Source organism: Scomber scombrus, chromosome 13, assembly GCF_963691925.1.
Source record: "Scomber scombrus chromosome 13, fScoSco1.1, whole genome shotgun sequence".
NCBI classification, from domain to species: Eukaryota; Metazoa; Chordata; class Actinopteri; order Scombriformes; family Scombridae; genus Scomber; species Scomber scombrus.
In genome coordinates, this window is record NC_084982.1 from 18,344,136 (window position 1) to 18,368,723 (window position 24,588).

At 40.6% G+C, this 24,588-nt stretch overlaps 1 protein-coding gene across 2 annotated transcripts; it reads right to left on the reverse strand.

Annotated features, from left to right (window-relative positions):
* Positions 1 to 8,876: 8,876 nt before the first annotated feature.
* On the reverse strand, positions 8,877 to 22,954 carry heg1 (heart development protein with EGF-like domains 1). Of its 2 annotated transcripts, none has more exons than XM_062432177.1 (14): positions 22,512 to 22,954; positions 15,229 to 16,423; positions 14,420 to 14,877; positions 14,206 to 14,319; positions 13,453 to 13,575; positions 13,245 to 13,348; positions 13,099 to 13,154; positions 12,175 to 12,335; positions 11,620 to 11,754; positions 11,268 to 11,310; positions 11,130 to 11,167; positions 10,936 to 11,023; positions 10,514 to 10,691; positions 8,877 to 10,300 (listed from the first exon to the last, which is right to left on the reverse strand). In XM_062432177.1, exons 1-14 carry the CDS (start codon positions 22,789 to 22,791, stop codon positions 10,157 to 10,159), a joined length of 3,117 nt encoding a protein of 1,038 aa, XP_062288161.1. In that variant the 5' UTR covers positions 22,792 to 22,954; the 3' UTR covers positions 8,877 to 10,156. The 2 variants fall into 2 exon arrangements, with proteins under 2 accessions (XP_062288161.1, XP_062288163.1); XM_062432179.1 differs by having other exon boundaries at positions 10,492 to 10,691.
* Between the last annotated feature and the right edge of the window lie 1,634 nt (positions 22,955 to 24,588).

The window sequence follows — 24,588 nt, forward strand, 5'->3', positions numbered from 1 at the left end:
TGAAATACTTGGGTAAAGTTAGAAAGAGATTGGCAGATTCGAACTTCAGCTATCAATAGCTCACAAACGAAACATTGTTAAAACATAAAAAATGTCTCTTTCCTATCGTAGTAAGGTAGACTATTGACTACAAACTCATTTTCGCCAAAACGAGTCGTCCTCCAGGCTGCAGGAAATATATTGCTCTCTATGCGTTGCGGGCGGCGCTTAGGGACCGTCTACAAAGTGCAGTACCAAAGCGAAAAATATTCAATATCTCCACTTTTATTCACTGTAGTCTCACCAAATTCACTCCACACACCAACGGTCACCTGATAATCACACTACAACAGTTATTTTTACAAAATGTGCTTGTGTATAATACTTCAATATCATCACTGTCATGTGCTGTCGTTCCATTGATTTCCTTTCAATAGCTTCAATATTATACACAGTAGTCTTCACTATATTCACTCCACACAACAAGGGTCACCTGATAATCAAACTACAACAGTTATTTCAGAAAAAAAATCTTTTTGCATATTTTTGGGGAATTTTATTGTGAAAAATCATCAATAGCGTTAATATTATACACTGTATACTCACCAAAATCATGCTACACAACAAGGGTCACCTGAAAATCATATTACAACAGTTATTTCAGAAAATTTTGTTTTTGTTTATTTTTGGGTAATTTTATTGTGAAAAATCGTCAATAGCGTTAATATTATACACTATATACCCCATCCTGAGGAGGGCGGAAAGGGCGCAGCTCAAGAGATTGGTTGGCGTGGGACTCAGACCAGACCTTAGGATGGAATGCAGGATTAGGGCGCAGCAGCACTCCAGCATTCCCAGGCAAGAAGCGGCAGCACTCTTCATGCACGGAAAGGGCATGTAGCTCACCCACCCTTTTTGTCGACACAATAGCCAACAAGAATGTAGTCTTGAGCGAAAGCCATTTCAGCTCAACCGTTTCCAGAGGCTCGAACGGCCCATGCCGCTAGGCTGACAAAACCATCTCCAAATCCCATGGGGGGACACCCGGCCTCCTGGGAGAGGGAGCAACCCTACAAGCCCCCCTAAAGAACTGAGCAATAAGGTCACAACAACCCTGTGCCAGTTTACGAGGCCCAACATGGGCCGCCTTTATGGCTGCCACCGTCCCCCTCAACGTCGAGGGAGACTTGCCTGCCTCTAACAGCTCCTGAAGGAACTGAAGGATACCAGGGGCCATACAGGAGAGGGGATCCACGTGTCGTGAGGCACACCATGATTGAAACACCCCCCAACGATAGGAATAAGCAACCCTGGTCGAGGGAGCCCGGGCCCCCTGCAAAGTACCCACTACAGACTGGGGGAATCCCAAGGCTAGAAATTCGGCCCTCTCAGGGGCCATGCCCAAAGCCTGAGGCCCTGGGGAAAAGGATGAAAAAGAGTTCCCTCGACCTGGGACGGGAGGTCCCGGCGAATGGGTAGCTCCCACGGTTGTCCCTGAAGAAGGGGCGGAATCTCGGCAAACCAAATCATCTGGGGCCAATTGGGGGCCACCAGGATGAGGCTGGACTCTCTGTAGGAGTTGGTGCAGGAGGAGGAACGGAGGGAAGGCATACAGGAGGCCCAGTGGCCACTGATGTGCCATCGCATCCGTCCCTAAGGGAGGATTGTCCCTCCCCATGGAGAAAAAGAGGGGACAATGAGTGTTCTCCCTGGATGCAAAAAGATCTGCCACGGCTGTGCCGTAGCGATCCCATATTCCGCTCACAACCTCTGGATGCAGCTGCCACTCTCCGGGAAGGGGTCTCCCCCTGGAGAGCCGATCTACAGCAAGGTTCTCCCGACCCGGCACGTATGTGGCCCTCAGGGACTTGAACTGGGGATCAGCCCACTCCCATATTGCCCGAGCCAATCTGCACAGGCGAGGGGAACCTAGGCCCCCTTGCCTGTTGATATATGCCGCCGCTACTGTACTGTCTGTTCTCACCAGCACATGGTGGTCCTGTAGCTCTGGCAGGAAGTGCAGAAGAGCCAAATGGATAGCCTGCAGCTCCAAAACGTTTATGTGCTGCGCTAACCAGGGTCCGTGCCGAAGGCCGCTGATGCCCTTGCCTTTGTGGACAGCCCCCCAGCCTACCAGGGATGCATCTGATGACACCACTGGCGACGCAACACAAGCCCCAGTACCGTCCCACGTGCCAAGTTGGTCGGCCGCCGCCACCAACGGAGAGCCACACACAGTCTGCGCATCACCAATACGCTGGCCTGCAGATTCCTCTGTGGGCAAAATCCAAGGTCTAGGAGGCAGCGCTGCACTGGGCGCATGTTCAGAAGAACCAGGGGTATGACATGCACTGTGGCTGCCATTAACCCCAAGAGGCGGAGACATAGCCAGGTCACCCTGGCCCCAAGCCGGAACTGGGACAAGCAAGCCCTGAAGGCGGCCTGTCTCACAGGAGTCAAGTAAAGAGTCCCTGCCCTGGCATCCAAACACATGCCTAGGAACTCCGTGGACTGTGAGGGCTGGAGCCTGCTCTTCTTCCTGTTGAGGTGCAGGCCTAGGTACTCTAAGTGCTGCTGGAGACGAGCCACATCTCTGCAGCACTGCCCCTCCGAGCGAGCACACATGTTGGCTGGCCTCCAAAAGGACCCGTAGATCACTGGAAGCAGCAGAACCTAACTGAGGTGGTCTTGGCTGTGGGGCTGGTCCCGGCCCCGCCGGATCATACCAGACATCTCTTGTGTGACCGGCAAACCGGTGTCACAAGCCGCCACGCTTTCACCAGCCCGGGTAGAAAAGACAGTCGCAGCAATCCAGAGAGGGGCCCGTAGACCAGCTCTCCCAAACTCAAAGTAAGTGGATATTGTGCACACTAGCCGTCTAAACCTATTGATGATTTTTCACAATAAAACTCCCCTAGAAATTGCAAAAAGTTTTTTTTTCTGAAATGACTGTTGTAGTATGATTATCAGGTGACCCTTGTTGTGTAGCATGATTTTGGTGAGTATACAGTGTATAATATTGACGATATTGAAGATTTTTCACAATAATATTCCCCAAAAATATGCAAAAATATTTTTTTATGAAGTAACTGTTGTAGTGTGATTATCAGGTGACCATTGTTGTGTAGCATGATTTTGGTGAGTATACAGTGTATAATATTAACGCTATTGACGATTTTTCACAATAATATTCCCCAAAAATATGCAAAAAGATTTTTTTTTTTAATGAAATGACTGTTGTAGTATGATTATCAGGTGACCATTGTTGTGTAGCATGATTTTGGTGAGTATACAGTGAATAATATTAACGCTATTGACGATTTTTCACAATAAAATTCCCCAAAAATATGCAAAAAGTTTTTTTTCTGAAATGACTGTTGTAGTATGATTATCAGGTGACCATTGTTGTGTATCATAATTTTGGTCATCCTACAGTGTATAATATTAATGCTATTGACGATATTTCACAATAAAATTACCCAAAAATATGCAAAAAGATTTTTTTTTTTTATTAAATGACTGTTGTAGTATGATTATCAGGTGACCATTGTTGTGAAGCATGATTTTGGTGAGTATACAGGGTATAATATTAACGCTATTGACGATTTTTCACAATAAAATTCCCCAAAAATATGCAAAAAGTTTTTTCTGAAATGACTGTTGTAGTATGATTACCAGGTGACCCTTGTTGTGTATCATGATTTTGGTCATCCTACAGTGTATAATATTAACGCTATTGACGATATTTCAAAATAAAATTCCCCAAAAATATGCAATTTTTTTTTCCTGAAATAACTGTTGTAGTATGATTACCAGGTGACCCTTGTTGTGTATCATGATTTTGGTCATCCTACAGTGTATAATATTAACGCTATTGACGATATTTCAAAATAAAATTCCCCAAAAATATGCAATTTTTTTTTCCTGAAATAACTGTTGTAGTATGATTATCAGGTGACCATTGTTGTGTAGCATGATTTTGGTGAGTATACAGTGTATAATATTAACGCTATTGATGATTTTTCACAATAAAATTCCCCAAAAATATGCAAAAAGTTTTTTCTGAAATGACTGTTGTAGTATGATTATCAGGTGACCCTTGTTGTGTAGCATGATTTTGGTGAGTATACAGTGTATAATATTGACGATATTGAAGATTTTTCACAATAAAATTCCCCAAAAATATGCAAAAATATGTTTTTATGAAATAACTGTTGTAGTGTGATTATCAGGTGACCGTTGATGTGTGGAGTGAATTTGGTGAGACTACAGTGAATAAAAGTGGAGACATTTAATATTTTTTGCTTTGGTACTGCACTTTGTAGACGGTCCCTAAGCGGAGGACGACTCGTTTTGGCGAAAATGAGTTTGTAGTCAATAGTCTACCTTACTACGATAGGAAAGAGACATTTTTTATGTTTTAACAATGTTTCGTTTGTGAGCTATTGATCGCTGAAGTTCGAATCTGCCAATCTCTTTCTAACTTTACCTAAGTTGCTGAAATTAAATGTCTGATCAGTCTCTGATCCATCCTGCTCTGTCCCTCCGTTGCGGGGCAGCTGTCCCGCATCACTCTCTCGGTCACCTGACTGTAGCTGGATCTCTCTCCTCTCTGACGGAGCTACCAAAATCAACTGTTTCTGTCAAAGACAACGTGTTGTGTGTCAGGCTTTTATACAAGCTAATGGACGTTAACATTAGAGCTGACCTGTTAGGTTACGTTACAAGGCTGCCGGTAAACGTTGGCTGCGCTGTTTCTTACCTTGCTCTACGTTGACTTTACTAGTTCCAGCTTCACCGTCACCACCTTTTTTAAAAATATTTGTTTAGAAAATCTCTAAGGCCTCTATTTTCCTCTTATCTTTTCTTTACTTTTCTGAGCACTGGACTTGGGCTGACCGGACATTTTTAGCGTACTGAACTTCAAATGACAACATCAAATTTTGATCAGTGGCCAAACCATTTTTGTGTTGGGGGTGGGGTGGTTCTTGACCACTATTTCAAGAGCGATTAGGAAGAAAACAATGTAACTCAAATATTACACATCTTTTCCACAGATAGGCCTATTTTGAAAAATTATTCCATAATTTAATGTGGGCCCAGTTCTGCCCCCCCCATATCATGGGCCCGGGACAACAGACCCGTTTGTCCCCCCCTATCGGCGGGCGTGGTTCCAGGCACACTGATTGAAGTTCATAAACTAAATATTTTTATGCAAAGTTAAAGAAAAGGTTGCAACAACCAACATATTTTTAGACTAAGATCATGTGTATTACATGTTGGGGATAAGATAGCAAAACAAATGTTGACTTTTGTGCAGTGGAATATTTAGGTGTAAATTTGGTCCTTTTTCTTGTTTATTTAAGGACACTAGTTCAATGGTGTGGTCATGCAAACATGCTCATGCCATCATTGAGACTGATTTGATTTTGGTTATTAAGTGTTGTGTGAACATTTTCTTCAATTTAGGGCAACTTTATACATCCCTGTAAAGTTGTATGCAGTAATTGCTCTTGCAGAGCCAATTATAAACACAAGCATTTGTTGCTACTTGTCACAGGTTTATTGGTTGGATTTACAAAAAATGAAGAAAATCATTCATTACCTTTTTTATGAGCAAAGCGCACTCTCACATTTGTGTTAATGACTCTGACACTGCTAGGGACTGATTCATTCACTGATTCATTTCCTGTCGACTAAATAGTTAATGAAGCCTCTTTGAAATATGGTGAAAGGATTCATGCTGTACCTGTCACCTCAGTAATTTCAGAAATTACTGAGTAATGTACTTACATCCAATTTTTGAGGAATGTGTACTTAATACACTTTAAACCTATACTCGACTACATTTCTGCTGGAAATATTGTCCAATTTTACCCCACTAAAAATTCTGACAGCTATCCTGCTACTACCTACTTTTCATACTGTATTACATTTATCATGAAAAAAGAATATAACATTGTTAAGGCCTAAACCAGTGACTCCCAACCTTATCCATTGTGATCCTTTCACAGAAAAACAGTGTGTAGCTGTGTTAAGCAGTTCTGCCAGAGAGAGACTTCCCCTCTGAACTGCTTTGATGGTTTCATCTGAATAACACTTTGAGGCCCAATGAAGTTAAATCAGATTAGAGAAATGTTGTTAAGAAAATCTATTCAAATTTGTGTATTAGAACTTTTTTTCCCTTTTGTATCCCATTGATCATGTCTCAATCTCTCAAATCTTTCTTTGTGACCGTGAATTGGTAATCACTGGTTCACATTTTTAAAATTTTTCTGAAATGACAATGTTTTTAGCATAAATTCCTGCTTTGTGTGGCAATCCTATGCCTCGGATTAGCAAAATTACACTGTGTATTGAAGCACAAAGAAGGGGATTACATGCTAAAAGGACTGTAACTTCAGAAACACCCACCTGACTGGTCTAACTCAGACTGCAGATGCACCTGCAGCATGGATATTGAAATTGCTCAAGGTACTGTTTAAAAGTATTTTCAGTCTCACACCTTTTTGCACCTAAACAGGGTCTGAAAACTTGGCACGAATTATATGAGGCAGGAATTCGTATGAGGTTTAAGTGTCATCAGAAGGCCAGTAACTTGAGTTGAACCCCACGTGGCTTCAGCATTGCAGCCACGTGGCAGGATCAACAAAAAAGTGGGATGAGGTGGGGAGAACAGGGGTTAATGATCAGTTTGATAGGAGAACAGAGGTCATTAAAACTGCAGTGAATGAGACAGACAAATGTTAATCAAACATAATTGATGTTAAGATACATTTTAATGATGTTTAAGCATGACCACTAAATCTGAAACAAGACGAAAGAAGCACTTGTACAAAAAGCAAATATCTCACACAATAAAATGTATGACTTGTACTAATTATTGCTCACATAGTTGATCAAGTTTCAGCAACTTCTGTTTCACAGAAAATCACTATCAATCAATCTCTACAACTGATACAAAAAGAAATATACAGCCAAGTGTGACCCTCACAACATGAAAGCAGGTAAACTACAGTTGAACCACTGGACATCACCTGAATAGGAAGTGGGCTCTCACTAACAGTATAGATATTTGCCACAATTCAAATTAAGGTATTGGTAAATATACAAAGTTACAATACATTGTGAAATTTGAAGTAAAACCAACAAAAAAAGTATTAGATTAAGTAAGGTATTCTATAAACTTGGTATCAACATCACACAAACTTAATATTTTCTCAACAAGCCAAATGCAGTAGATGATGGAGTTGATGTTCTTCTTTATCCAGACAAAGAGGGTTCACTGTGCAGGTATGATCTGTGCCAATAGAGGAAGTTTGGCCAAAATGAGGATGATACCAGTAAACTAACTCCAAGCCATCACTACATACATGAAACCAATAGAAAATTAAAGTTATTTGTTGTGACCTCAGCAAAGAAGAGCGTCATAACCGATATCAAGTCAGTTAATGTGCAGCAAATCAAGGACCACAAGAGGATATTCAGAGGTTACTTAAAATAATCACAATGTTATTTGGACATCAGAAGTAACATTATTTCAACTGATGTCAACTGAATGCAGTGTCACATCATTTGTCACCTTGCCAACACCAACAAGGGCTTTAAGTGTCTTCCACAGATCTGCTGCCCCTTGCCTGAAAGCAACCTGACCGATGCCCAGGCTGACCGTGGTGCCCGATAGGTACAGTGAGGTAACTGTGAAGGACACAAAAGGGTCGACGTAACAGCAAGTTGAGTGTAAGTTGAAGAGTGAAACAGAGACATAGAAAGTGGAATAAAGGAAGTAGAGCACTCCTTGAAAAATTCCAGTGATGGCGATTCTCATCTGGCTTCGAAGCGTGGAGAAGGAGCTGCCACTCTGTGCCACACTTGTCATGTGTCCAAGCAGATAGTGGACTATGGACAAGCTACACACTGTCATTATACATAGACAGACAACAAAGTACGCTAAATTGCTAAAAAACAAAACTTGGTTTGTGAGGTACAGTTCATCATTGTAATGTGCAGTCAATGTGCTGACGTTGTAAATTAATCCATTCTGAAGTAATCCATATGCACTAGCGACACCTTCAGTGAACAAAAAAAAAATCCCCTCAAGAAGCAAAGCCATGTAGATGATAACCTTGATATTTCTCTTCACCCAAATCAATAGAGCTCGCTGGGCTGGGACTATCTGGATGTAGTAGTATAAAGTCAGCCATACATGAGATGCCATGATGTTATGCACAAAGTACAGCACAGTCATCCATGCTACTAAAAGCATTTCATTGACTTTTTTCTTCTGTAACACATAACACAGTGATGCTAAAGAGACACAATAAACAGTTGAGCAGCAGACTAGAAATATCAGGAGTAACCTTAAAGGATGCTTGAGTCTTTGTCTGTCGCGTGGCGGGAAGATCAAGCAAATTGCATAGAAGACGTTTTCAGTGAGGTTGAGAAAGATGAGAGGACCATTGATAGATATGAAAGCCTGCTTACCAATATGATAGTATGCCATTAGTGGTTTAGGAAAGCAAAAATATTAACAGGTAATTGTTCCTCGTTTGTGATCAGTTCTGTCCTATACATGAGCCTTACAAGAAACCTTTCGGGAAACCACCTTTCAATTCATTTGTATGAGAAGGTGTGTCCAAACTGTTGACTGGTACAGTTAATGGATCAGAATAGTTATATACATTACGTAACCAACTGTACCCACAATTGGAGGTGTTGCTGTTTTTTATTCTATGTGGAACTATTGAAACACTTTTAACTGAGTGAGTTCTTGCTACCATAAATCCACAAAAAATATGATGAACACAATAATAATAACAATAATAACAACAATAATAATAATCAAACTGCTGTGCAATAACTTTATTTAAATAAACACGTCTGACTAAAACGCCAGAATCAACAAATCATACATACACAAAGAGAGAAAATAGTCACATAAAAATACTATTCCAAACAAAGTATGATACATATTTACATTCAAATACTCATCAACAGTAATAAAACTTCTGGTATACAAATAGTTATTCCTCACACACACACACACATGCACACACACACTCATGCACGCACACACACACACACACACACATGCAGGCACATGCACACACGCGCGCACACACACATACACATAAACCACAGGTTTGTCTTAAGTCTGTCAGTGTGTCTGAATGAGATGTCCACTATGCTACATGTCAAGGAGTTGGACATACAGGGAATAAATAAAAGCTGGCATCAGATAACAAAGTCATTCCTCAGTTTCTACTGGTATCAAACTAAACTTTGTGCATCCTTCAGTGGTTTATTATTGTCATGTCCCATTAATACGCAGACTCTTATCTATTTTCAAATCACAGCAGTGGCATGCACATATTCATATTTCAGCATTTAAAGGACTGTGTCAATGTTTTTGCATGTTCAAGTCTATTTACTACATATCTCACATACTTTACATATCTGCTGTCTTTCATTTATTTTAAATATGTCCTCTGCCCTGGCAACCAATAATTCCCATTCTTTCTGTGAATGCAGTGAGCATCAAATCTGCTTTTTTTCAACCAAGTGCAGTAATGCAGTGCAGACCTCAAGAAAGTCTGCACTGCATTACCAGGCAGCAACAACATAACTCAAGTCAGGGAAGACAGACATGCTGTTTACTGTAATGGTTGAGTGACCTTTAGTATGTTTCAAGTGTCTGCAATTTGTTTTGCATCATACAGCGAAGTAAATGAGAATCATTGGCTGCCTGCAAGGCAGAAAAAACAATCACACCACAGTACGCTTAGGAAGACTGTGACAGTTTAAACATTCGAGTTGAAGTAAATGAGCTAAAACATGCAAAAACACTGAAATGATCACACAACACTCCGAAAACATTTCACTTGCAAAAATGTGCACTTCCATAATACGCAGATACAAACACACACACACACACACACACACACACACACACACACACACACACACACACACACACACACACACACACACACACACACACACACACACACACACACACATTTCCATAACTAATGTGTAACCCAGGATGCAGATGGTCAAATGGGTTCTTGAAAATGTGCGGCTCATGACATATCACAATTGTCAGTATAAGAGATGGCAGTTTTCTCAGGTTGTTTGTGTGTTGTATGTGTGTTTGTGTATGTTCAGAGTGGGGCGATTAGAAGTAGTCTCTTCTTCGAGAATCATCACTGATGAAGGATGGGTTCCATTGGGCGGGGTAGATGCATGAGTGGCGAGAGCCCGGCAGACCTGTGAACGGGTACAGGCCATTTCTATCCAGGTCAGAGTTACGCAATGCAGGCTGCGAGAAAGAGCACAGAATAAGAGAAAATAAGTTATAAGATGTCATTACACTATATTGTCTAATATAGTGATTTATCAATGGTATTCTCTATCTCTCTCTCTCTCTCTCTCTCTCTCTCTCTCTCTCTCACACACACACACACACACAAACAAACAAAGCAGTGGGAGTCAAAATGAGAGTTGTATTACGCTGTGCTGTATGTCTCCTTACAGAGTAGTAAATGTCCGTCATCTGCAGCAGGTTCTTGGTGCTGCCATTCTCTTGCATCTCAATGGTCTCTCGGCCCCACTCCATGGATATACGGTTATTTTTGGGGAAGTCTGCGTACGGAGACATCTGGAGGTCGCCACTCTTGAAGATGATCTTGTTGATGTCGTTCTTGTCTCTCCTTGGGGATGAAAAAGATATCAAACATTTTAGAAAACTATGTAAACTATGTATTGTGTCTGGAATTTGGGTGAATTGAGTCTTCAAGTTACTATTTAAATATTAGTATATTTATATATTTGATATTATATTCTAAAGTAGAACAAAACATACTACTACACAGGATGTAAGAAAATGGTAATTTAGGGTTGTAAAAGTTTGCAAAACAAGGAAACTGTCTACACTGATAATAACAGCAGTCTTACTTGCAGCAAGTGACAATGAGAGCAATGATGAGGATGAGGAGCAAGCCGCCCCCTGCAGGTGACACCACAACCGCAATAAGCTTGTAAACTGGAATGTCAAAAAGAAACATATTAAATATGTAACTACACAAATAAAGATCTAAAACTATTTTCTATTGATATTGAACATGTTATAGATTTCCAGTGTCACTTACAATTTCCACAGTTGAATCCCCCAAATCCAAACGTGCACCTGAAAAGTAGAAACAGAATTTGCAGTGAAAAAGTGGTCTTAAAGCTGTCGGAGTAACTGGACAGATGCACACATAAAAAAGAAATATAGCTGAACTTACAGGACACAGGTGCCATTTTCAAGCTTGTAGCCATCCCCGCATTCTGAAACAAGATAATTTGATCAGAAATTGAATTCAATTTTTGCTAATCTTGAATTTAACACATTTTAAAATGCTACATTTCCCCATGAAAGGCATTTTTGTGAAGGAAGAAAGGGTTGTAATCATACCTACACATGCTCCCAACCGTGATAGGAAAATGTAATGAGGTGCAATACGTAGTTTATGATTTGGTTTGTTGGTATTTTATGGTGTCTTTATTCACTGGCAATTCACAACACACACACACACACACACACACACACACACACACACACACACACACACACACACACACACACATGGAGCTTACCTAAGCAGGACAGGTCATCAGGGTTGTGTTTGTAATATCCTTGTAGACACTCGCACTGGGCTGTGCCGCTGTTGTCCGTACAGGTGGAGCGCTCCGTATCGCACTGAATTGTCTGGGCTGAACACAGACTCTCCACTGGAACACAGCGTGGACAGAATTAGTCATGACTAAGACAATAAGATGTCAGAAAAAACAACAATGTTTGCTTCGTTGTTTCCCTCAATTCATTATCAGGTTTCATGTCAAGAGGAAGTGAAAATTCCACTTATATTAATTTCATTGTGTACTATGTAAATGATATATATAATATGAGTATGTAACAGTATTGCACCATTGTCTTTTCATTTTGTCCCTGTAGTGTAATGTTGTGAAACATAGCAGACGAATGATGTCATGTCAAGTATGTGAGTGACATGCTTCTTCAACAAGGGAGCTATTTATGGCTAAACTCTGCCCTCTAGTGGCTGAAAATATATCCACAATTGCTTTAGATAGTCTGCTCTCAGTTGGATTGAAGGCTGAAAATAAATACAGATGACTGGATATAACATTTACATTGATAAGTGAGCTGGTGGTGCAGGACCATCCGGCAGTGGGCCAGCGAGGAGCTGCAGTTACTGAGAGACATCTTGATGCTGTTGTAGACCTCAGCGCTCGTCACATCAGTGGACAGGGAAAACATGTTGACAGCCAATATATGAACTCCGTTCCCTTCTCTGTGGGGAGGAGATAAGAGGTCTTTAAAGAGGTCTGCATTGACAAAATGTCCATGTTCTACCATCTAGTATCTACAATCTTTATATGACATCTACTTTTTAAATCTTTGGCTGTGTCCGAAATCACTCCCCATTTACCCTCCTTTTTATTTGAGTGTCTGAATGCTGAGTGTGTGAATATATCAACTATACAATGCCCTCAAAAATTCCACATTGAAACAGAAAAAGTAGTGGCATGTACACTACCTTCTGCTAATAATCCCACAATGCAATCCTCCACATTTTAAAAATGTGAAAACCACTGTCACCACTGACACACACCCCGATAGCTGATGGTGATGACACAAACTGACGACAATTAGTTAGTTTCCTAAATATTGATTTGCTGCTCACTACTGAGTAAACTATTCAGTGTGTATTCTATGTGTTATATATATACAGCAGTGAATGAGTGAAACAGGGAGTGATTTCGGACACAGCCAGCATAAAATGAGTCATGGAAAATAGCAAAACAAGCACATCATTCCACTAGTATGAAGGAAATTACAACAAGAGGAATTGCTTTTGGAACAAGTGAGATAATCTTATATGGCAGGCCAGTTATTGTCACTTAATCGTTGAAAAATGTGCTTGTCTAGATTTTAATAATGGTCAATAGGTTGTTAAGAGGTAATCACTTGTTCCATTTGTGGTTTTGAAAATATATCTAAAACCTACAGAGGATGCACAGAAAATGAACAGCTTTGTCATGGCAGGAACTTACTTTTTACTAAGAGTTGAGCGGCTGTATCCTCGGAGGACTGACAACGAGGCATTGAGCTGAAGAGAAGGAAGGAGGAGATATCATGTATCAGATATAATTCACATAAACACAGAGAAGAATATGCAGCGATGTGAACCGCTTCTCACCAGCTGAATGATCTCTCTCTGGAGCTCATGCATGGTGGGGCTCTTGAAGATAACAGGGTCATGCGGCAGTCTGTTTACGCTGAAAGTTCCCAGAAATGTCTTTGCTATAGAGGGTGAAATTTACTGTCAGTGAAGCAGAATAAGATATGAATTAAAGATATAAAGATTTTACTGCAGTGAGGCATTTCAGCATAGTTAAGGGTCTTACCTCTGGTGCAGCTCCGTCCGTCCTCCAGGTCAAAACCCAGCGGGCATTCACAGGTGAAGGAACCTCTTGTGTTCACACATCTGGAGCCAACAGGGCAGGGGTCCTTCTCACACTCATCCACGTCTGGACACACAATTACATGCTTGTTATAATGTTATACTTAAAAAGGCCTTCACTAAATCCATAAACCTACATATAAAATCTTTATTTTCAATCTGCACCTTAACTTCCTAAACTTGCACAAAACTTGGATTACACTACACCAGACACAATCATCATGACTGACTGACTCCCTGTAGAGCTTCTATACCTATAACTAGTGAAATTGTTCCAATACACACTGTGTTTTAAGTGACAGATCCTTGGCCGTGCCTGCTGTGGTTTCCTAAAACCATTTACTGGCAACAAAGATAGCAGCGTACGATATTCTTAGCCTCCTACTGCAGTGTAAAATTGAATGTTTCTGAAGTCTAGCACCACATCCTGAAGAAATGAAACCCACATGTTATGAACAAATCAGACACAAAAGAAAATCTAAACAACTTTTTTTAAACAAATCTTTATTTCATGTTGAAACTACAAATCCAACAAACATCAGCTGCAATGTGTTTATTTTTGAAGTTATATCCATCTAAAACCTGTTTGAATGTGCGAATGTCTGAAGATTTCATATTCGGGTGCACTGAAACACAAACAACAAACTAAACTCAACATTGCTACCAAACTGTTAGGAGGTAGAGAACAGATCCTTACCATGGTTGCAGGTTGGTCCTGTCCATGCCTGTTGACAGTGGCAGCTGAATTGATGCCCTTTATAGCTTACACACATCCCCCCATTCATACAAGGATTGGACACACAGGGGTTTCCTGGAGTTCAGAGAGGAGAACAGACATTTTACCACATTTTCTAAAAAAAAATGAACTGGAAAGTTCTGTAAAAACTGAAAGAAGAGTGTCAACTACTAACTTGGTGGCGGTGCTGCCTTGGTGGGATGGAGTGATGTTGTCACCACCGGCTCTGTGGTTCCACTGTCTGTCTGTTTCCCGGTGGTGTGAAGAGCCTCTGTGCTCCTAGTTGGGGTGCTGTGGGTGTAGGTAGTGGTGATGTGCTGGCTGTGGGCCAGAGTGCCTGTGCTTGTGTCTAAGTGTAGGGTGGTGACGTTTGTAGGGTTTGCCACCCCAGTTGATGGTCCCTGGGTTTGGCTGGGGGACAAGCGGTGAGTGGAGTGCACTGCAGAGGTCTGCTGGTCCAGGGTGGAGGCAGTGGTGGAGGGTGTGGTGTAAAGGACGGTAGCTTGGGTCAGTGACCCTGGAGTGGAGATACTGGCGGTGCTGCTGAACCTGGAAGATGAGGTGGCAGGTAGAAGAGGGGTGGTGGTGGTGGAGGCAGTGGCTTTAAAAGTGTCTTCCTCTGTTATCTGTGATCTGTTAAGAGTAAATAAATGAATGCAACTTTGAATCAATCTCACAGACTCTTGACAAGAACTGAAAGTGAATGTTTGGGTAGTGCACCTCAGGACTGATGTTACAATTGTGTTGATCACTCAATATAATGAACGATAAAATATTATCAAGGCTGCTGATCTGAGCTTGCCAATCTCCTGCAAATTGTTGCAATTCTTTAAAACTATATAAAGCTATATGTTTCTAAATACTGATCATAATGATAATATTACATCCCATTATCTGCTGTTGTGCTAGTTCAACAAACAAATATATTTCCTTGGAAAAAAACATTTTGTTATTAATTGAGGACAAATTTTAATAAAAATGTACCTTTCTGTAACAGTGACAGCTGTGGTGGTGAAGAGTACATCGGTGGCCAGCACAGGTGTCTCAGTCAGAGAGTTGTCCAGCTCAGTTGTACTGCTGCTGACTGTGGGGGGCGCTGTGGTCAGAGTGAAGCTCACACTTTTCTCCTCTGTTCCATCTTGGTTCTGAGTGCTGGAGCTGAAAGCTCCAGTGGAAGACTCTGTGGAGGATCTAACACTAGAGCCCGAACCTTGATCTGTCCCTGATATTTTGGTAGGAACACCTGCAGGTGAAATGACAGGAGGTGTGGATGAAACGGACACTTCAGATTGGTCAGTGCTGGGCTCAGTCACCCTGAGATGTGGTGTTGAGTCTGAAGTCCCTTTTGATGTTGAGTTGTGTTCATGCTCTGTGGCATTAGGTGCTCCGGTTAAAGTTTGGGTTCCTCTGGATACTCCTGGGCTCCCACTTTCTGAAAATATCCCCCCGGAGGACTGAGTGATGTGCTGGTCTGTTGTGTCTCTGCTGTCAGTCCTGGTGGACGGAGCACTGTGGGTGTAGTCCTCAGTCTCTGTGCCCCCTGTGGTAGAGAAGGGCTGATGGGAGCTGGAGTCCTCTGTAAATGCAGAGGAAGTGCTGTTGTTAGATGAGGAGGTGACAGAAAGCAGGGTCCTCTCCCCGGCCCGGCTGATGGTGGTGGAAGTGTAGGTGCTGTCGGTGAGGATGGCTGTCTGTGATGCAGAGGATGTGGCGTCTCCCAGTCGGAGAGTGCTGTCAGGGCTGTCCTGGGGCATACTGGAGTCCTCTGTCACCATCCAGGACATGGCCTGCTGGGACACAACAGGGGAGACATGTGGCAGCCGGTCCGTGTTAAGGGGATCAGTCCTGTTACTGCTGCTGCTGCTGTCACTGCTGCTGCTGCTGCTGCTGCTGTCACTGCTGCTGCTGCTGTCACTGCTGCTGCTGCTGTCACTGCTGCTGCTGCTGCTGATACTGCTGCTGCTGCTGCTGCTGCTGCTGCTGCTGCTGCTGATGATACTGCTGCTGCTGCTGCTGCTGCTGCTGCTGCTGCTGCTGATACTGCTGCTGCTGCTGCTGCTGCTGCTGCTGGCCTCAGTGGTGGCCGCAACAAGGGTGGAGGTGAATGGCTCAGTCGACAGACGTACAGTTTCGAATGACCTGCTGCTTGTTTCTGTGAAGGTTTGTGTCTGTTCAGTGTCTGTGGAAAAACAACACAATGCACAGTAGGTTTAACTACTCATTTCAGATAAGCAATGAAATATTCCCGTGCCTGTTATCTCTGCTTCTGAAATTAGTTAATTTAGTCAATTTTTAGTTGTTAGTTGCTAGATAGTTGACAAAAAATGATTTAAAAGTTAATTACTGTTATCAAGCAAAAACACCAAACATTTGCTGGTTCCAACCTCTCAAATGTACTTTGTTTTTAGATCACTGTAAGCTAAGCAGCAAACATAAAAGTATGTTGAACACATCAACCTGAGCTATGAAAACCTGTAATAAACATGTTTTACTATTTTCTGTCACTTTATTAAACAAAACAATGAATCAATCCATTACAAAAGTCAGATTAATCCACACTGAAAATAATCATTAGTTGCAGCCCTACAACAATTATGTCCCTCCTAAGTCACTTGCTGTCTGTTTCAGGCGTGAAACAATTTCCTTTTACTTGAAATTAATTTTAGAATCAGGGTCAACGTGGTGGATGCCATGACAGGTAATCTAACCCCACTCTTTGATTGTTTTTCTTTCACTTTGTCAACTTTTTTTTAGTTTAAAAAAAAATTTAAATGTATATTGTAACTATCTTCCAGCTGTGACCACCAGAGGGAGCTCAGCTAGCCTTTCTGGCCTGTACAGGCTGCAGAAAGAGGGGGAAGATGCTGTCAGAAGTACTGTTGCTTTCTGCGGAGGCAATGATTTTGGGTGGAGAACAATTGGCAGCTGTGCTCGTCTACTCTAACAAAGGCTTGAGGTCCTAAATATGGCAGTGACTGTCTCCGTTGGGAATCTGCCATTTCCTTCCTAAAGCTGAGTGAGCACAAGGCACAGGCAGAAAAACTGTCACCATGGATCTGGGCGTGTATTCATATTATGTATCTGTTTTTTTCAGCCTGGCTCAAAATTATTGTTTAGTCATATAAACTAACAAAACATCCCCAGAGGTGAAGTGTTAAGAAAAGAATGTTGCTGTAGGATAGTGATAGCTTTTTTCTGAATTAGTTTTTGGGCATTTTGTCTATACTAGACAGTTGAGAATAGACATCAAGGGAAAAGAGCAACATGGATGAAGATCCCCAGCTTAGAAAAACTCAAAGATATTACACTTACATGGTTCTAGTATGTTAAGAGATAACCAGGCCTATAATGCTGACTCTTCAATATCAAACATTGAACAGTTTTAAAAGCAGCTCATTCATTTAAACCTGCAATGTGTACATTGATTTTCAAGTTTTTAGTCCACTTGAGGGATCAGAGGATCTAGCTGAGAAATATTGATATGTTAACTCTAGTTTGTTATAGATAACATTTTAGCAAACAACACATCCTCAACATCTAGTAGATATGGATCAAAATTAGCATTCATTCACAGTCTGGCCAACTGATGGGTGTCACCGGTCTTCACTGACTGGAAATATTTGTCTCTTAAATGCTCCACTACATTCACCAGCTTGTGACAATCTGTGTCTTTATGCCACTTGGTGCTGGACAGGTAGTGTTCAGTGAGTTTGTCAGAGCTTTTATATCAAAAAAGGTGAACCAAAATAAGTAAGGCTGCAGATTGTTAAACCAAAACATTGAACTGAAAGATGCTAAAATCATATAACTAAATGTATCCCTTTCATGTAACCATTAGTCATTTCATCCATTACTGATATAAAAATATTAATTAGTGAAGCTTTAAACCTGAATTAGTGGATGTTTTGACCACTTGGGGGCAATGGGAATAAGTTGTTAACACAACATTGACACATTATCACCATTCAAGTTGATATGTGAACTTTAATTTACACATCCAGCTGTTACGGAGCAACATTATCATTCATTTGAAATTGTATTTTTGTCCACCTGATGAATGTAAATCCAATATTGACTCTCTTTTAGCTCTGTTTTTGCTCTGTACCAACTCTTGAGGGAACTATCAGGCTCCTTAGCTGCTAAATGCTCCACTCTGTTCACCAAAACTCTTTCTCTTTGCAGTTTGGTGCTGAGCAGGTTGTGGACAGTGGATTTTTAGAGCTTTTTAATCGAAAACAGCTGCCTGCTATGGCAGAAAATGACACAATGAAAGTGCTGAGAGTGAACCAAAACAGTAAAGTTGTAGCTGGACAGAAAAAATGACTAAAATGAATCTAGAACTTGATATAAAGTTATTTTAAGTCCCATGGAGCTGCAGAATCAGGTGATAATTCTATGTAGCTTCATTATGATTGACGCCTCTGACATTGCATATCACCATTTCATACATTGTTATTATAAAAATGTTGATTATAGCCACTTTAATTGATAGAGCATCTGACCTCTGACCTAGAGGGTTTTCTGTGCCTCTCCCTGTGCTGTGCTGTCTGACAGGCTGTCAGTTATCTGGCTGGTCTCCAGCAGCTCAGAACCGGAACAACAACCCTCTGAGGATGAGCGTTGGTGCTGGCCAGCATCCTGACAGCCAACACACAGCCATCAGCAGCCACCATGCAAAACCAGTGGAGGGGGAGAGTTCAACTGCAGAACGACCCCTCCACTGGGAGTCTGTTGGAAGAACTGGGACACTGGACTCTATTTTTCTCTCTCACTTCCTCTGCATGTGTCTCTTTCATTATTTCATTTTCTCTCTCTGGATCCAGCCTGGGCAACAAAACTCAGACTGGAACGTTGTGTTGGCAACAAGTGACGGACACTCCCAGATTCTCTGCTGTTTATCTCTCAGCTCTTTAACACAGTCTCTGTCAGTGTCGTCTTTTCACATCTGTTATGCTTGAGAAACTCAGTGGCCTCCATGAGTCAAATGCAATATGTTCAGAATATTAATCAGCATGGATGATGATATGACGCAGCAGTGTTGTGAATATATTGGTTGATAGTTTATTGCCAACAGGCCAAACAGGATATTCATTGCTTCGTCAGAGACTAAATCTTGAGCTAACATTCACGTCAGTTTGCGTGTTTGTCATCAGATGGCCAGATGAAGATCAGCTTTAGGACAGGAAAGGTGAATTTGGGTGAAATATGTGTGAGGAAAGTGAATCATTTCCCCTTTGTCGTTCTTCAGCCCTCACATGGCTTTAGAGGAATTGTACTGGGCAGCTCCCAGGCCGAATGAGGGCAAACGCATCAATTAAACAGTGTTGGTGAAAATGAACCAAACGAAATAAAAAAATCCTTCCAAAAACAGCGAAGGTTATCACAGACATTCCTGGTAAATAAATCAATCCTGCGCCTTTAAAAGCGGACAGATCTCAATAACAGTAACAGTAAATTGTGTGTATATCTATCAGGTTTGTGTATAGAACTACAAGTAGCATCAACATATTTTCACTTTATTAACATGTAAGATATATAATAATAGTATATGAATATTTTACTTTGTTGTGGTTATGAATACTCATGCAGAAAAACTGTAATTTTTACTATTACTAGGGAAACTATTACTATATTACTATTTGTAACTCTTACTTTTACATAAAGCAGGTGAATTTACTGAAATAATTTAATGTCTGTAATAAAGGTGTGGTGCTCTCTGTTGATGAAATAAAGGTCCCAGCCATTTTTGGTTATTTTAAAGGATCAGTGTTTAGGATTTAGTAGCATCTAGCCGTGAAGTTGCAGACTGTAACCAAGTAAATACCCCTCTCCCTCCCCTTCTATCGTGTTGAAGAACCTATGGTGTAGTGAAAACTGCGAAAGACCCTCTCTAAAAGAAAATTTTAGGTTTGTCCGTTCTAGGCTACTGTAGAAATATGGCAGTGCAACATGGAGTCCTCCGTGGAAGAGGAGCCACTCCCTATGCAGATATAAAGGCTACTTCTAACTTAACAAAAACACAACAATACACTAATTAAAACATATTCATGACTATTTTATTCCATTTCTGCCAAGTCCAGTCTGCCTCTAAATTCTACACACTGCACCTTTAATGTTTTTTTTTTTTTTAGATGATTTGGTATCATGCTTTTCAATGGCTACATTATGCATCCTAATTTGAGCTGCAACAATTAGTTGATTAATCAATTAGTTGCCAACTATTAAATTAATCACCAAATATAATTTTTTTCTATACAGTAAAATGAATATTTTTGGGTTGTGGACTGTGGGTCGGGACAATAGAAGATATCTAAAGGGTCCTTTTAGTCTTTTTACCATTTTCTGAAAATGTATGGACCAAACAACCAATCAATTAATCAATAATACACAAATAAATCCATAATGAAAATAATCATTAGTTGCAGCTCCAATCCTAATATTAAAAAAAATAGTTTCTGATAGTTCTTCATGCATAACCTCTAATATGAAAATCTCCCTTTATTCCCATCAGCACACATGGAGAAGTACACATGACCACACTGGCTCTCCTAAAATATTAAGTAACAGTTACAGCCCTTTATTCTTCTACTGTCTTTAATTTCTTTGAGACATATTGTCCTGAAACTACAACATGAGTGACTTTGGTGTCTATCTCATATAAAGGTGTCCTTACAGTGTGACAGTTGATATTGGACCTTTAGTGCAGGGAATCAGACTGAAATCTTAACCACACAATCCAAGTTTTGGGGCTGTGACATCCTCGCAAAGTGGAGAAGGTATCTTGGGTTTCCATCAGCCCAAATCTATCTGTTACTTCAAAGTATTATAAACCCTCTCTGATGTGCCCATTTCTCTTCTTATGTATCTATCTCATAGTCAGGGCCACATACACCGCCAGTATGAGGTGGTTAGCCACACAACGTCACTCATTTCAAACAGGAAACTAGCAAAAAGTTTTATGAAAGTGAATGGGTGGAACTTGTGATAAACCCTTTAGTGGTGAAAGTTATTTTAAAGCTGTAACAGTTCACAGAATGGATTGTCAGTCTAAAATGTTGGTCAAACCTTATTCCATCAATGAAAGTAAACAGACTTAACGAGAGTTTGCCCTTCTCGAGACATGAGAGCCACAGATGTGACCACATGAACCTTAAAGACACTACTTATACTGAGGTAGCGCTTGATCAACTAGTCAATAGGACAGCAACTAATAACTTTTTTAATTATATGCAGATTATTTAGTTGATTAATTGATAACTCATTTGGTATAAGCAATGTCAGATAGGAGTAGATAATATAAGCACATCCAAGTTTCCCTGAGTCCAATGTAACTTCTTAAAAGGTATTTTACAATAATACAGTAAAACAGAAAATCATTTTCCTTCCATTCCATTTCAGAACTTTTTTTGACTTGAAAAATGACTTGAACAGTGAATGAATTATTAAGATAGTTACCAATTAATCCTTCAACTAACCAATGAATGGTCTAACCGTTGCATCTATAGCTATAGTGACGTATTTAATTGACAGAAAATTAATCTGTAACAACTTTGACCACAAACTGATCATTGAATTCCATTGTTAAGCATACACCATACATTTTAAGCAATAAATCAATCAATCAATCAAAAAATAAATAAATGATTTTAGCTTTTGAAAAGTAAAATGTTCTGTTTTTTCTTGCCCTCTATGACAGTAAACTGAGGAGCTTTAGATTTTGAACTGGTGATCAGACAGGAAACAGAATATGACAACGTGGGTTTTGTTGATTTGGTCAAAACAATGAAGGACATTTTTCAGTGTTTTCCTATAATTTACAGAGGACGTGATTATTCAACCAACTGAGATAACGACCAGTTGATTAACTGATTATGACACTAATAATTAGTAGCTGCCCCTCAGTATACTGAAGCAAGCCAAACACAAAGACCATGATGCACTTGTCTCATGGCACCGTGTCTGGGAATGAATATCATTCGAATTCATTTTGACATGCAGACTGCACAGAGGCTTCATTTCAGATTAAGTTCATTCATAATTTAGGAAACTGGCAAACTTCACTTTGGATTTATAAAGTTTTTAAGTTAGATTTCTATTGTATCCTCCAGCTAACGCTCATTAATAACATACACCAGACTTTTATAGAGCCACTTCTTCGCAGGGGGAGCGACATTTCTCATACGGGGACAAACGTGGGTATAAACTGAACAAACATTTAGTCTAGAAAAGCACTTGCCATTTGCAGGCCTCATTGACAGTGATCTTACCTAAGTTTCCAGCAGCAGCAGCAGTTTGAGTTTCAGCAGTGTGTGTGAGCAGGAGGTTTCTCTGTGATGGTGATAAACTCTCGCTGCTGGACTGTGAAGTTGAAGTTACTTTGTATTCCATGTCACCGAGTTCATTTGTGGCGGTGGAATAATAAAATCCAGTCGCTCCCGGGTCCGTGCTGCTGTTATATGGGGTCCCTGCCCTGAGGGGCCCCGGTAGACCCAGCAGGAGGACCGACAGAGACAAACCGAGGACGTGATTCAAACACCACGTTTCCATGATTGTCCAGACACCAAAAGCGGTGGCCGATAGTTGCCGTGAAAAGTCGAATAAATGCCGGGGAGTCTTCCGGGGACACCATGAGAGGAGCGCTGCAGCTTTTAGAGAAGTTTCATGATAATGAGATAAATCGGTGTGGAGGTCCGGGGAGGAGATCCGCGGCTCTGACGGCGGGGAACGGAAGATAACAGAGCCGAGGCAGCAGCAGCCTGTTGTTATCACAGCCTGGGCTCCTCCTCCTCCTTCTGCACACACTCACACACACACACACACACATGGTCCCGTTATTCAAACCAGCAATGTGCACCTCTGCTCCTGCTGTTAAAAAAAGTAGAAATATTGCTTTTTTCACTCATGAGAAGCTGTGGCTTTTCATACAGATCAAACAATTCATCGGCAGTTATAAATGTTAAAGGATTAGTTCACAGTTGTTAATGCACTCCATAAAACAACCTGTTCTGTCCTTTATAGGATCCCCTCCAAATGTGCTTACAGTGTAAGTGATGGGGGACAAATGAGCAAACATGTAGTCAGAAGTTCATCTGAAGTTAATTTTAGGCTTCAGTCGTCTGTGAGAATCAAATAAAGTGAATATCTTTCACAGTGACAAGAGGAAAAAAATCTGTATATCAGCAGACAGTATTTTCCTGTTCAGCTCCAGTCGAAGGATCGTGACTCAAACAGAGACAATAACTTTGAAAGATACTGAATTCATTTAACAAATAAAGTTTTAAATACATTTTTGCTCAAAATGAGCTCCGTGGATTTGTCATCATTTACAGCGTAAGCACATTATGAATATGAATAAATATGAATATGGGATCGCATACAGCAGTGTTCAGTTGGGCACCTGACTGTTGTTTTAGGACAGGCTTGAAAAATTGTGAACCTGTCCTTTAATAAACAGTTAATAAATACAATCTGTCCAGATACCCTGAGGGGTCATCCTACTGAGTGGAGAAGAGGACGCTTTCTACAACCTGGTAACCCAAGTTATTCAATGCCTTAAAGTGATCTTTAAATCATTTAAGTATAGCTTTAATTTAAAGTCATTAGTTATAGGAAGAGTGCCTTATTAGAAAGTAGTAGACATACTTCTGACCCTTTAAGTCACTTAAGTTTGAGACCATGTCAAATGTACTGTATGTAATCTTTACTTATTAGTTTTCCTTGTGGGAGTGGGCTTATGTATCACTTACAAAATATTTAGGACAATAAAATTAAATAACAGCTACAAGGAGCTTTGAAAGCTGATACTGCTTGTCAGGAAGAGGTCTAGAAATACTATAATATAGTTTAGTAGTTATTTTGTAAAAGTAATGTAGTCATGCCAAGTCAAAAATTGAAACCACAGAAAGCCTCATGGAAGACCTAAAAATAGGCTGCAGTGTATAAAGTAGTAAATGTATTTTGGATTTTTGAAAAAAAAAACTTGCTGGTTGTGGAGCACTGAGTCATCACAACAGTTAGGATCACTTTTGGACTTGTGACAGGAGTTTGAGCATTTCGAACAAGTGATTCACCAAATTAAAAAGGTTATCATAGTGTTTCATCTGAATAAACATTAGAGGCCTGAGGAGCTAAAACGACCCACTATTTCACACGTAAAAAGCAAAGTGAACAAGAGTTTATCGTGTAGAATAATATTCTGCTTCTTTCAAAACTTGTGACCTCTCAGATTTTATCTTGTGATCCCCTGGAGAGATCCCAGCTCTGAGGTTGGGAACTGGTGACTTTCACAACAATAAATTAATACAGAGAAATTATAAATCATTTTAAGATACAGTCCACCAGCAA